A 14,863-nucleotide genomic window follows, 5' to 3' on the forward strand; every position below is an offset into this window, starting at 1 on the left:
GGAATCCTGCTGGTAACTTTACCAAATTCCGAAAACTCACCTCCTACCTTTACCCTTTGTGTACGATTACTTAAAAACGATTTTATCCAATTCAACCTGCAACCTCTTATTCCATACGACTTCAATTTTTGAAACAGCCTTAAATGTGGTTCAGAATCAAACGCCTTCCGAAAGTCTAAATATATAATATCAATATTTTCTTTTTCACCTATCATGGTAGTAAAATTTTCCGTCACTTCAATAAGTTGTGTAACACAGGAACGATTATTCCTAAAACCATGCTGGCAGGGGCTGAACAAGTTGTAGCTTTCAAAATAATTTAAGATACAATTTTTCTATGAATGATTCCATTAGTTTGCATGTAATACACTTGATATTTACTGGTCTATTTGATGTCTACTGGGTCTCCTTTATCTCCCTTTTTAGAAATTGCCGTCGCATTTGACATTTTCCAATCAAATGGTAGAACTACTTCCTTGTATTCATCACCAAGCACTGGTTTGGCAATCGATGCCCCTATATTTTAAAAGTATTGTTTGAATCTGGTCAGAGAGCTCATGATAAAAGTTCTCAATTCAGTCATTTTAGACTTACCTGGGAAGAAGGGGGGGGGGGGGTTGCATAGAATATAGAAAATAAAATTTCAAAATACGATTGCTGCCTTTTTCAAAGCATTTTTATCGGTCGTACTTCATGCATCTTCCTGGTATCGTTCACCTGACATGGTATCGCCTGGAGTGCTTGCTGGCCAAAATTATTCACTACGATTATTCGAGTTTGCACGAGTTTGCATACATAACGTTTTGACAGTTTGAAGGGGGTTAGCGTTCGAGCATTGTTTGCAAACTTCAAAAGGCATAATATCGTCCCAGCATTGAGGTGGTGTTACGTTTTTATGTTACGAAAAGAATACTAATAGACTAAAAATATTGTCATTGAATCTCGCGGCTTTTGTTTTGTGGCATCACAGCCTATATTTGTCAATTGTGTCTAAAAACGTTTGCTTCAAAACAACTCTATAGAAATTATAAAAGATAATCATCGAAATTATAAATTACGAACGCTTAAATCTGAAATGAATTGGAATTGCTTTCGAAATGGGATCACGTACAGAGTGATTCAAAACTGTAATTGTATGCAAATTCTCAGATTATTAGGATTTCCACGGGAAAAAGCTTTTAAGCTGATATGTTCGAATGTTATAATTGAATTCTGAAACTCCTGTGGTTAACACCGTACACCGATAAATACTTTCTCAAAAAATGCTATACATTTTTCTTCATGTATCTACCAAATATTTGTCAAAAGATGTGTCAGATTTGGGTGTGTTTGATAAGTTAGTCGATCGATCATCGAGGTAAATCCTGTCCAAATTATGAACCATTGTGCTTGCCAGGTTTTTAAAATAAAGTGTTGAGTACTATATTAAAAGGTTTGTTAAAAACGCAAGCTAGGTATTGGAACAACCCCTTATTGCCCATGTGGAACCGACCATGAAACCACTTTACATGTGCTTATGGATTGCCCATTATACAACGTGCAACGTTCGAACCACTGGGTCACCCCTACAACACTCAACACAAAGCTCTATGGTGAGGCTGAGGACCTAAAGCGGACCACAGACTCATAGCAGATATCGGACTGCAGCCATAGATGTCCATCAGAGGAACGAAGAAGAAGAAGAAGAAGAAGTTAAAAACGCAGAACAAAACGACTTTATTTGGTTTATCTTTAAAATGATTTATCTTAGTCAAAATGCTAACTGAAATGTGAAGATGTAAAGACTTTGGTATTAAACAATATTACGACCCCAGGCTTCAGGTAGCCTCTCACTGCTACCTTAAGTTAAACAGACTGGAGATCGAGAGAACGCATTAATCTATGAATTAAGACAATATAGATGAAACGACATTTTCAGGCGTCTCTTTTATTAGTTTAACGTGAATTCCTTCCTCCTAGTTAAGTAATTTCAAAGTAACTAAAAAAAAAAACAACTTTATTTTGTTGAGATAAAATACATAAAATCAAATTTCATTAATTAATGGTTAAATCAATATTTTAAGGGTTTCTAGAAGAAAAAATAAGGAAAGATCGAGATAAAACAGCAAGGAGGAAGCGGTACGCACGGAAACACTGGGATAGAGATAGACGGATAGATAGATAAATAGATGAATAGATAGATAGATAGATATAAAGGTAGATAGATAGTTAGATAGATGGATGGATGGATGGATAGATAGATAGATAGATGGATGGATGGATGGATGGATGGATAGATAGATGGATGGATGGATGGATAGATAGATAGATAGGTAGATGGATAACTATATAATTAGATAGATAGATAGATAGATAGATAGGTAGATAGACAGACATACGGATAGACAGACAGATAGATAGATAGATAGATAGATAGATAGATAGATAGATAGATAGATATAAAAATATTTCAAGCATAATTATGATCAACTTCTAAAATATTGTTTCGATCATAGGTCCAGATATAAATATATAAATATATAACTAAAGTAGATATAAATATGGATAGATAGATAGACAGCTCTAGCTAGATATAAAGATAGATAAATAAAGAAAGAAATAGAAGGATACGTGGATAGAAAGCCAGACAGACAGGCAGCAGATATTTGGATAGATAGATATGTAGATATATAGATAGATAAATATATAGATAGATAGATAGATAGATAGATAGATAGATGGATAGATGGATAGCTGGATTGATTGATTGATGGATCGATTACAGAAAGACAGAGAGATAGATGGATAGATTGATAAATGGATAAATGGATAGATAGATAAATAATTAAGTGGATAGATAGACAGACAGACAGATAGATAGTTAGATAGATGGATAGATAGATAAATGGATAGATGGATAGATTAGTGGATTGATTGATCGATATATAGAAAGACATATATATATATATATATATATATATAGAGAGAGAGAGAGAGAGAGAGTGAGAGAGAGAGAGAGAAAGAGAGAGAGAGAGAGAGAGAAAGAGTGAGAGAGAGAGCGAGAGAGAGAGAGAGAGAAAGAGAGAGAGAGAGAGAGGGGGGGGGGGAGAGAATGGGACAGCAATCGAACTTTTTCATTCTCAAGGAAACAACAAAGAGACGCTCGGATCATTCATTACCAGAGGACAATTAATTATGGTGTAACTTGTCAATCCATTATTTATTGCTCGCTGCTGTCATTTATAGGCAACTTATCAAAATTGTGTTTTAGATGAAGTAGACGTCCAGTTATTTTGACAGTCCCATTCAGACACGTCATCTCTACTAAAGGGTTGTCGCATTGTTTAACTAACTCAACCCTAGGGATTTTTGCCACTTTTCAAAATTGGAAAAAATATATTAAAAATGAGCATGAAATAGATAGTTTTATTCAACTACCATTAACGTGTAAAAACTAAAAACATTAGCTTTGATACTACGCCTATAATTTGTCTATAAAAATGTAATAAATAGCCATGGGGTAAAAGTAATCTGGGTTAATGACGGATATAGTCGGTGTTAGGGTTGAGTGAGTTAAATAATACATTGGTATTTAAATAAATAATAAAAATAAATCCATTCTTAAGGAAAATATAGGGTTTGGGTTCAAAATTGTTCCGTACTGCCAATGTTAATATTTATCATCGAGCACAGATGTTGAAAATATAGATGAATGAAGAATTTATTGTATTACTTCCCTTTATTCTGAACTGTTTGAACTGCAATGTTGTTGACTTTTGGCTTTTGATTTTGATAAAAAAAGAAGTGAAGACGAACGAACACATGAGGCATTTCGGTGTTATTTTATTATCTTATTGACTTTTGACTTGATTATTAGACAAATATTATAACAGACTTACTGGCTCATCTAAAAAATATAAAATTTGTTGTTGGTTAAACGCATAGCATCAATAATAATATGGCCCGTACAGTCTACGTGACTTGTCCTAGATGTACAGTGTTGCTGTTGACTTGACACCCGTTATATAGCACTTTGAGTACATCATGTGGATAACGCGCTGCATAAATGACTTTGAGTACATCATGTGGATAACGCGCTGTATAAATGTGTATTCATTTTATGCCGCACGCATGATAAAAACACGTTGATGTATCAAGATAAGGTGAATATGCATGCAAAAAATAGTAAAATATGGGGGGGGGGGGGGGGGGGGGGGATATTCGTCCTAAAAATTGCAAGAATGCTCAATAAAAAATTGAAAGATAAAGATATAATTTAACTCTTACATTTTATATCAAATGTTAAAAAAGTGACATGAGCGTTAGGCAAGGATACATAGATATATACATTACATTATAATTCAGGACAAAAGGTAAGAACTTTAAATTTAAATTTTAAAATGGCTTAAATTTATTCTCACAAAGTCATCAAACTTAGGGATACGACGAACTTGCTCATCGAAAAACAATATAAAGTGTATTGCCTTTGCAACAGACCCTCAATTGACTGTGCTTTAAGCAGTGTAAGAATGAAATAAACACTCCCTTGTTCCAAACGAGCAGCGAAGAGTTGATATCGACGTGCATTAATTTGTAGGTCTGATAACTGGACGCAATTATGGGTTTGTTGTAACATTGTTGTAATTGACAATATTTTCCGTTGGTTTGTGATTGTTTCAAGAAGCGTATTCTACAGAACGTAACGAAATAGCAAGAAAGTTATTTCAACTGTTATTTCTCATGTCGTATTTATTCTTTTCCAACGTGATGCCTTTTCTTGTTTGTATTCTTACAAGGAATCTACATAAGTAGGAAAATGTGTTTTGCTATTTTTTTATACTTGCACAGACAATTTATGTTGGTTCGAAATAATTTACTCTTGGTTACATTTACTATTTCTATGTCACTGTATTGAATTGCCTAAAAAAGAATGTGAAAGGCTATTTTATGTTCCAGTTCAGGCACCTTTCTGCAGAAAATGACTTAAAATGTGTTATTTTAAAAGAAAGAAGCAATTTTCATCGTCAGTAGAGAGAGAGAGAGAGAGAGAGAGAGAGAGAGAGAGAGAGAGAGAGAGAGAGAGAGAGAGAGAGAGAGAGAGAGAGAGAGAGAGAGAGAGAGAGAGAGAGAGAGGGGTTTTAAAAAAATGTACTTTTAGAACCGCGTTCCCCGATTTGAACCTCCAAGGCAAAGTCTGCCTAAATACGAGAAACAGAAAGGCATGTGTCCATTGGATACATAAAATGCTCAGACAAACGCATGATCCCATTGGAAGAGGAATTTTCTTGAAGTCGCAGAACACCCCATAACAGTTCCGATTTCGCTCCAAATGATAAAAGACACCTCAAGGGGGCATACCTTGGCGGTCGTGGCGAGGTGCAGGATTAGGTGACTCGGTAGAGTCGAAGTTTGCCACTTGAATTACTCTTCGACGCGATGCAATTCAATAACTGATTCGTCGTTGGTGGCTCTTTGTGAATGGGAACGGTGGCTATGCTGAACTTAAAAATGATTAACTGAAAGGACATAGGTAAAATAAGCTTCGTTTTGATACCTTTGTCAATACGCTTCAACAGTCGTAACGTCACTTCCTTCGTAATGACGCATGGTAACTTAGTAACTGTCTCTAAACTATCGGAACAATGGCGGACGCCCTTATGAAATATTTCTCCGACGAGCACATAAAAGTATATCCAGAGGAAAAAAACCCATTATAAATCTGATCATGTTTTGACTTTTACACAATCTAATCACAAGACATATGAAAAGTTCTAACATGAAGAATAAAAAGTACCAATTTTCTTTGTTTAGAACCACGACGACCGCCGATGCTGAGCGACGTGACATCAGACTATTGAATCCAATTTCGTATCTAAGATTTTAGTGTTGTAAATACAAGCGCGGCGTCAATACTTTTCAGTCTACCCTTAATAGAAATGGAGAGGATGAAAAATAGGAAAATGAGAATGAAGAGTAATATAAATGCTAAATTGAGCGTGGATTGGAATTTGAGTAGGAACAGGCGAGAGGAAGAAAAAGGACAAGGATTTGAATAGGGGAGCGAGGAAAATAAATAAAGTGGAGTCCAACCTTAGTCATTGTCGTTCCACCGCCCATTTGCATGTCAGGTCTGACCTTGGTATCGTCGCCGCCCATCATCGGATTTCCGGCTTGGTCCGCTTCCGCCATATTTGCTGTCCCTCTTTCGACTGATTACTAAAAGTACTTCCAGCAATTAGTAATAGCACTCGTACAATCCTGAACGGTCTTGGAGTTTACGTTGAGTGCAGGTTAATAGATGGAATCTATCCGATTACGTTTTTAGTTGTAGCCACTGAAGGATTAAATACAATCTAATGGATCCGAATGAAACGAAATTTTAATTCAACGAATAATTATCTCACTTTGAATTCCACATAGACCGGCATGTAAATTGGGTAAATGAAATAATTTCCTTTTACTGATAGTGGAAATGGAATGAGATGGTGGATATATCCGATGAATCTAAAATAGATTGCCACAATTTAAATAAACCCCTTATCTCTTTTCATCCATGAAAGATTTGAATGTTTCTTCAGCTTGAGTTTTGGGTTTGTAGATCATGGATCTGGAATAGAAAGAAAGGAAAAAAATTAGTCTTTGAGACCTGTCAAACATGATTTTAACATTTTTGTTGTTGGTCATCTGTTGGTCATCTCTAATTTAATCAATGCATGACCATTTCGATTTATATATATATATATATATATATATATATATATATATATATATATATATATATATATATTATATATATATATTTAGTAACAAAATTAATAAGAAAATGTAAAGAACATTTCTGAAATGAATAACAACGACAATAAAACAAGAGGTTTGAAACTTTATAATAAGCTGAAAATCTCCAATAAAAAAAAAGGGGGGGGGGGCTGAGGAAGAGAGAGAGAGAGAGAGAGAGAGAGAGAGAGAGAGAGAGAGAGAGAGAGAGAGAGAGAGAGAGAGAGCGCGAGAGAGAGAGAGAGAGAGAGCGAGAGGAAATGACCTAGTGGACAAGGCATTGAATTTCAGCATGGAAGACCCGGGTTCGAACCCTAATGTCGGCAGCTCGTTTGCTTTTCTTTGAGTTAGAAATTTAGCCCTAATTGTTCACTTTGTGGCGTTGCACTACGGCTATCGCCTGGGTTGTGTCGGTGTGTTTTTTTTTTTCTCGAGATAGACCCCGCACAAAAAAAATCCGCTGAAGATGAATAAAAAGGGAATTTTGTTTTCAAAAATGTTAACGTGAACACAGGGTTAAAACAGCAGCATTTTGTTGGTGAAAAAGTTTTTAAAATGTTTTTTTTGAGTTGATCACGTGGCATAAGTGCGGCTATGTTGTCTAGTGGTATGACACTCGCTTTCGTATCGGAAAGTCCTGGGTTCGAGCCTCGCGCTCGGCGCATAGTTGAGTCCTTGGAAAAGGCCGTTCACTCACATTCTCTCACCGTACTCAGGTGTAAATGAGTACCTGGCCGTTAACAGTGTTGTCTTTGTCAGAAAAATTGTAATATCGCCCAACAGGCGTCATGTCCCGTCCTACATGTACAATGTTGCTGTTGACCAGGGACCCCTTGTAAAGCGCATTGAGCACATTTAGTGGATATTGCGCTATATAAAGCTCAATTTTTAAAAGTATATAGGGAGTTAAACCGAACAAAAAACCAAGGCCTAATGCATGTTGCAATAGAAATCTGTTCACTCTTCATAATGTAATGAACAACCTGAATAAGTCACTTATAATAGTTACAAGTTTCTTATTTAAAAATAATTGACATGTGTATCAAATCGTGGGAATTTAGCATATGAAAGGTAAGAATACGGTTCAACTGTCGTGACGTCACTGCCCTCGTAATGAAGCATAGTAACTTAGTAACTGGTTCAACACTATCGAGAACAATGGCGGACGTCCTTATGAATTACTTCTCCGACGAGCATAAAAGTGTATCCAGAGGAGAAAAACATTATAACTTTGATCATGTTTTGACTTTTATACATTCTGATCACATGACATGTGAAAAAGTTGTAGCCAGCATGAAGAATAAAAAGTAGCGATTTTCTTTGTTCAGAACCAAGCTGCTCTTAACTGGGCGGACGTGACATCAGACTATTGAATACTATTCTATTTCATCTTTTAATATTGTAAACGTGTAGTTACATCAATACAGATCCATTTATCTGCTATTATCAATGATGTGCCGACGAGCCCGCATCCCATGGTACGCATATTATTCTTTCTGTATCAGAGAATCCATGAACTTAAACACACACACACACACACACACACACACACACACACACATATATATATATATATATATATATATATATATATATATATATATATATTATATAAACATACATACAACTACGGCCACATACATACAGACATAAGCACCCGCACAAACAGATACCCGCACTCACAGACGTACAACATACACATACATACATACATACATACATACATACATACATACATACACACATACATACATACATACATACATACATACATACATACATACATACATACATACATACATACATACATACATACATACATACATACATACATACATACATACACACATATACAAACACAAACCCGCATCTACACACATGCAGAAACACATACACATACAAACACAGATCGACCTTCCACGCATATACAAACATCCGAAAAAGAGCTTATGAATGAATGCCAAACAAAGCAGAAATAAAAATATAACAAAACCCCCCCCCCCCCCCCCCCCCCCCCCCCCCCCCCCCCCCCCCCAAAATATCAGCCTGACTCAACAGAAGATCGAACCCCAGACTTCAAGATTTGGGCCAGACGATGCCGAAATAAAAATACAAGAAATAAAATGAATTGCAATAGGATTTTAAAAACTTTTATCTTGTGCCGCTATGTCGTCTTGTGGTATGACACTCGCTTTAGGATCGGAAGGTCCTGGGTTCGAGCCTCGCGCTCGGCGCATAGTTGAGTCCTTGGAAAATGCTCTTTACTCACGTTCTCTTTGGTGTAAAATGAGCACCTGGCCGTTAAAAATGAGCACCTGGCCGTTAACAGCGTTGTCTTTGTCCGAAAAATTGTAATATCGCCTAACAGGCGGCATGTCCCGTTATCATGTTAAATGTTGCTGTTTACCAAGGACCCCTTGTAAAGCGCTTGGAGCATATTTAGTGGATATTGCGCTATATACCCCCCCCCCCCCCCCAAGAGTTTTAAAAAGCCAGTTAACTGTCGTACTCTGGAAAAACTCGTATTTAAAATTTGGCCAGAAAACTCGTTTTTCAAATATCGTTTTGCTTTTATATTAATTACCCTCATCTTGGCAAAAACTCTCAAACCCGGGACCTCGCGAGCTCCCAGGTTTGCGAGTCGTTTAAATCGATCGATATTTGAAGAACGAGTTTTCTGGCCAAACCTTATATATTATGTATCTTTCCAGGGAACGTTCGTTAACTGGTTAATAAATAGGATCTTAGAAAAGTCTATCACTCACGAGTTTTCACAAAAGATGGTCGTATTACACAACAAACATAAATTGAGATTTTATATAGCGCATCGTGCTCCATGCGCTTTACAATAGGACCTTGGCCAACAGAAACAGTTAACATGTAGGACGAGAAATGACATGACGCCTGTTAGGCGATATTACAATCTTTTTTCGGACAGAGACAACGCTATTAACGGCCAGGCACTCATTTTACACCTGAGTACGGTGAGAGAATGTGAGTAAAGAGCCTTCTCCAAGGACTCAACTATGCGCCGAGCGAGGCTCGAACCCAGGACCTTCCGATCCGAAAGCGAGTGTCAAACCACTAGACCACATAGCCCCCACAACATACCTATTATAAAAAAAACCTTGCAAAAGAGTAGTACATCTTAGAGTCATCACACATCATCTGTCAACACTCGAATTGCTTCGAAACGCCTTCTGGCTGGTCCTGCTTGCGCAATGAATGGCGCAGAGAAGAAATCCAATGAAAGACTCTTCAATCACCTTCTCTCTCAGGTGTAAAATGATTACCTGGCAGGTAAATACTATATTATATATAAACAACGTTGTCTCTGCCAAAAAAGATATGTTAATTGCGCCTTTCAGGCGGCATGTCTCGTCCTACATGTAAAAGCAGTGCTGTAATTGGCTTGTAACGTTTGTAAAACGCTTTGATTGAACCCATTTATCAGATGCATTGCGTAAATACAAAAGCTCGTTTGTGTGTGTGTGTGCGTTTAAAAAAAAATCGTGTTGTTTATCTTAAAAAAAATAATTTCATTGTTTTAAAAGAAATATTTTGCTTATTTCGTTTCCGATAGATTATAACGGTCGCACTCTGATGTCCATAATTTATTGTTAAGCGAAAGAGCAGCGTTCATTGATAAATATAATGATTGTCCGAGCATATCTTGCAATCTAAATCTATAGCGTTTGGCTCGTTGTGACCGGGTTCACTAAAATCCGGTACGATACATATAGATAGTATGCGCTTGGCCAAGGAGTTCACAACATTGCCATCCGGAAGTATAACGGACCAACACACAAACTCTGTGTAACCATGAACTTTTATAGTCTGGTAAATACAGTTTAGTGAGAACAACTCACAAACGCGGATGGCAGAAACAATAACAAAGGCCTGAGTGACGTCATCTGCATACTATCTATAAATCAACGTCGCTCACATTCCCTCAAAGTAAGATCGTTTTAATGTTTTTTTTCCCCGTGTGTCTGTATGCACATGGGTGCCAAATATAACTAGAAGGGTGAACACATGTGTTAATTCTCTGTTTACAATCAACCCATCGAAAGGCCAAAGAATATAACAGCAGTACAATGACAGAAAACCTTTAGTTTCAGTTCTGAAATCTTGCCGAAAACGTTAAAACTGAGTCTTTTTCAGACTTCAACTTCAATTAATGATCAGATTTCAGATTTTTTGGGAAAATTAGAGGTCACATTTGTCTATCGATAATTTTTCTTGGACGAAAAAGGATTATAAAAAATGTCTATTGTCATTATAGGGTAGGCTACCTCTTTATACTTTCCTGCATCTGCTAATGATTGCTCTGTGGATGAGTGAAGTATCATAACAAGGCATCGTATTTCCCAAATCTCTAGTAAACATAATAATATACCTTTTCTAAACCGCAATAAAGAACATACTATACACTCCACTTGTTATTTAATTATATGTATACTCTTCGTTTTCGAGCATAACTTGGCCAATCAGATCACGTGGCCAGCCGAAGTTTATAGATAGTATGCGCTTGGCTAAGAAGCTCATAACATTGCCATCCGGAAGTATAACGGACCAACATACAAAACTGTGTATCTATGAACGTTTATAGTCGGGTTAATACAGTTCAGTGAGCATTTCTCATAAACGCGGATGGCTATAGATAGTTCGAAGATGACGTCACTGAGGTCTTTGTTATTGTTTTTTGCCATCCGCGTTTATGAGAAATGCTCACTGAACTGTATTAACCCGACTATAAACGTTCATGGATACACACAGTTTTGTGTGTTGATCCTTTATATTTCCGGATTGCAATGTTTTGAGCTTCTTAGCCAAGCGCATACTATCTTTACGTTTCTGACAAAGTTGCTTGGGTGAGAATGATGAAGATGCCTTGTTTACAGTTTTGGCTCATTTGAGGGACTTGACATTTACTCAAATAAACACACATGCCCGCAGGAGACTTTATTTACCATTTGGAAATAACGTCACCTTGAGAATGGAGTCCGATTATAATATTATTGTAGTCCTTAAGAGCCAGAAGCCCTCACGGAGATAGAGTTTATCCCGCGTTATATTGCTTTAAAGGAACAATAGCAATTGCTTGCTACCCTTAGGATAGGATGGCAGTCTATTAAAAGTAATTCCCGCCATTATATCTAATAGACTCGGCTACCCAATCACTGCTGGGTGGACAAGGGGAATGAGGTCATAACAAAATATCGAGTATAACGGAGATCTATACCGATCATTTTTTGTGTGTGTCTGTATGTGTGTGTGTCTGTATGTATGTATGTATGTGTGTGTGTGTGTGTGTCTGTGTGTTTGTGTGTGTGTGTGTGTGTGTGAAACGATTCCTCTACTAACTGAGAAATCGGGACCGACGTGTACTGACTTGCAGGTCTGGTAACCCAAATTATTATGCGCTCATTGGTGTAATGGATTTACTCTCACACCAACGCAAAATAGAACAATGTTATTGTTAAATCAAGGCCATAATTCCGTTTTGTGATTAGATCTTCAAATATGTACACGTCGACCGGAAATAGAGACACTTTAAGTTGTAGTTTCAAAATGAATGATTATTCCTCGTAGGCCTTCAAGCGAAACAAATTTCTAAATTACAGCGCATTGAAAACATTGCAGCCCGTATTGTCTCTAGATCGATCTGCTGTTCAAACTAGACAATAACTCATGAATCTTCATTGGTTGCCTGTTGAGGCATTTATTAATTATAAAATAGCATGCATTTGTCACTAAATAATCCCTAAAGAAAATGACGAAGCGCCATCCTACCTTAACCCTCTCCGTACCACCAGAGGAAAATCGTCACATTCGTTACGATACAAACGACAATTTTCTCATTCTGATTTCTCTTGTACATCACACAATTTAAAGAAATGCTTTGATTACAGCTATAAGTACTAAACACTGTGTTGTAAACATCATTTTGCTGAACAACATTCTGTATAGAAGCATTTGTTACTTTTTTGTTTGAGTAAGAAAAGTCTATTTCTGTGTTGGGTGGGTGTGAAATTTCCGGGGAAAGTCTAAAAATTGCTGGTAAGGAGAGAGTTAAAGATCATCTTAACATTTAATCATCTGGGCGAAATTTACGATCGTCTACGTCAGTGTCTTTTAAAAAACCGAAAGTGAGGCTAAAACATAATATGGCGAAAGATCTTTTCAAGTTGCAGGACCTCAAATTTGGAACAGCCTGCCGGAGGACAATAGATTTTTAGGTTCAAAATATTCTTTTAAAAAAGATTTTAAAACGTATCTATCTTTTTAGATAAAATTTGATCATTAGAAATCAAGAAATGTTGTGAGATAATTTTATTTTTTATAGTCCCTATAATATCTATGCTTATTGGTTTTAAACAATGACAACTACTATTTCAACTTATTATGCAATTTTAATGTATCTCAAAAAAACCCAAACCAAAAAAAACAACAAAAAAAAAAAACAAAAAAAAAAAAAAACAACAAATAAAAACACAAGACTAATAACAAACCCATTATGCTATAGTGCTAGGCTATAACCATTAGCTTAAATGCCAAGATTTTTATGTGTGCGTATTGTTAAAACCAAAACAAAGGGACATAACCGAGATTCAAATGCAATCCCTGGTCTCCGGGGATGGGACAGCCTGTTTTGTTGTATAGAATTAATTGACGGAACGCCTATTTTTTTTTTTTTTTTAATTTGTTTTACTTCAAGTTTAGTTTTATATAGGGATGATACAGATGTTGAAAATAAAATTCAAACTCGAGAAATGAAAGGAATGAATCAAAGTGATATGTTAACACTCTCCTTACCAGCCATTTTCAGGACTGTCCCCAAAACTTCACACCCAACTAACACTCAAATAGATTTTTTATTACTCAGATATAATAGCAGTAAAGTTCTTCCGATACACAATTTCTTCAGCAAAACATGCTCTTCAACACACTGTTCATTTTATTTAAATTTTATGATGTGCAAACAAAACTTGAATAAGAAAAACGTTGGTTGTATCGTAACGAATGTGACGATTTTCCAATAGTTGGTAAGGAGAGAGTATAGGAGCAGAGACTGGTATAAGACATAAATATCTGTAAAAACGTGAATGAAACAGAGCCAGAGAAAGCATAGAGAAAAGTACAGGATCGAAAAGACCAACCAAAAAACCAGCCTGCCTCAACGCAATGCTTTTATCGAGAATATTATAATTTATTTTTATAAATTGCAAATAAATCACATTTCATGTTTAAGATAATTTCAACTTTGAATCATATTTTGGGAGTCGATGTTGAACCAACATTAAATTTAATGCATTGAGACGGAAAGGCGAGAGGGGTGTTGTTCAGAAATATCCATGACCATAAACCATATTCAAAAAGCCTTAAACCTGAGCTTTCTTTGAGTTTCCAGAATTAACAACTTTAGGCTCGTTGAGGGTTATCTTTATATCACAAATATTATAGTCTAAGTAAAACATCTCTGGCCAAAATAAAAATAAAAAACAAAAACAAAACAAAAAAACAAACAAAAAACCAAACAAAACAAAAAAACCAATAAAAAACAAAACAAAACAAAAAAACCAATAAAAAACAAAACAAAACAAAAAAAACAAAAAAAAAAAAAACAAAACAAAACAAAAAAACCAATAAAAAACAAAACAAAACAAAAAAACCAATAAAAAACAAAACAAAACAAAAAAACCAATAAAAAACAAAACAAAACAAAAAAACCAAAAAAAAAAAAAAAACAAAACAAAACAAAAAAACCAATAAAAAACAAAACAAAACAAAAAAAAACCAATAAAAAAACAAAACAAAACAAAAAAACCAATAAAAAACAAAACAAAACAAAAAAACCAATAAAAAACAAAACAAAACAAAAAAAACAATAAAAAACAAAACAAAACAAATCCAAACAGGCGTTAAATCGGTGAACGGCAGAAGTTAGTTTAGCAAACCGCAAACAACGAATCTCGTTGTGTTGTTGATTCAATAAAATCTTTCTGCTTAGTTGTCACAATCTGTAATATTAGGTAGGATACGCAATGAAAATAAGTTCAAAGAGGTTGCAAAAGAACTCGATTCTGCGTGATTAATTAATTGAAGG

General features: G+C 35.7%; 1 protein-coding gene across 2 annotated transcripts in view; it reads right to left on the reverse strand.

Annotated features, from left to right (window-relative positions):
- LOC144969004 (excitatory amino acid transporter-like) overlaps positions 1–14,863 on the reverse strand; it is a 121,246-nt gene that overhangs the window by 15,411 nt on the left and 90,972 nt on the right. For both annotated transcript variants that reach the window (XM_078907942.1, XM_078907941.1), the window contains one exon: positions 6,070–6,586. In XM_078907942.1, the coding sequence (XP_078764068.1) occupies positions 6,070–6,168 (99 nt within the window). In that variant the 5' untranslated portion in view covers positions 6,169–6,586. The remainder of the gene's footprint in view (positions 1–6,069; positions 6,587–14,863) is intronic.

The sequence above is a fragment of the Berghia stephanieae genome, chromosome 3 (genome assembly GCF_034508935.2).
Source record: "Berghia stephanieae isolate SIO BIC M18660-M18661 chromosome 3, UCSD_Bste_1.3, whole genome shotgun sequence".
Taxonomy (NCBI): domain Eukaryota; kingdom Metazoa; phylum Mollusca; class Gastropoda; order Nudibranchia; family Aeolidiidae; genus Berghia; species Berghia stephanieae.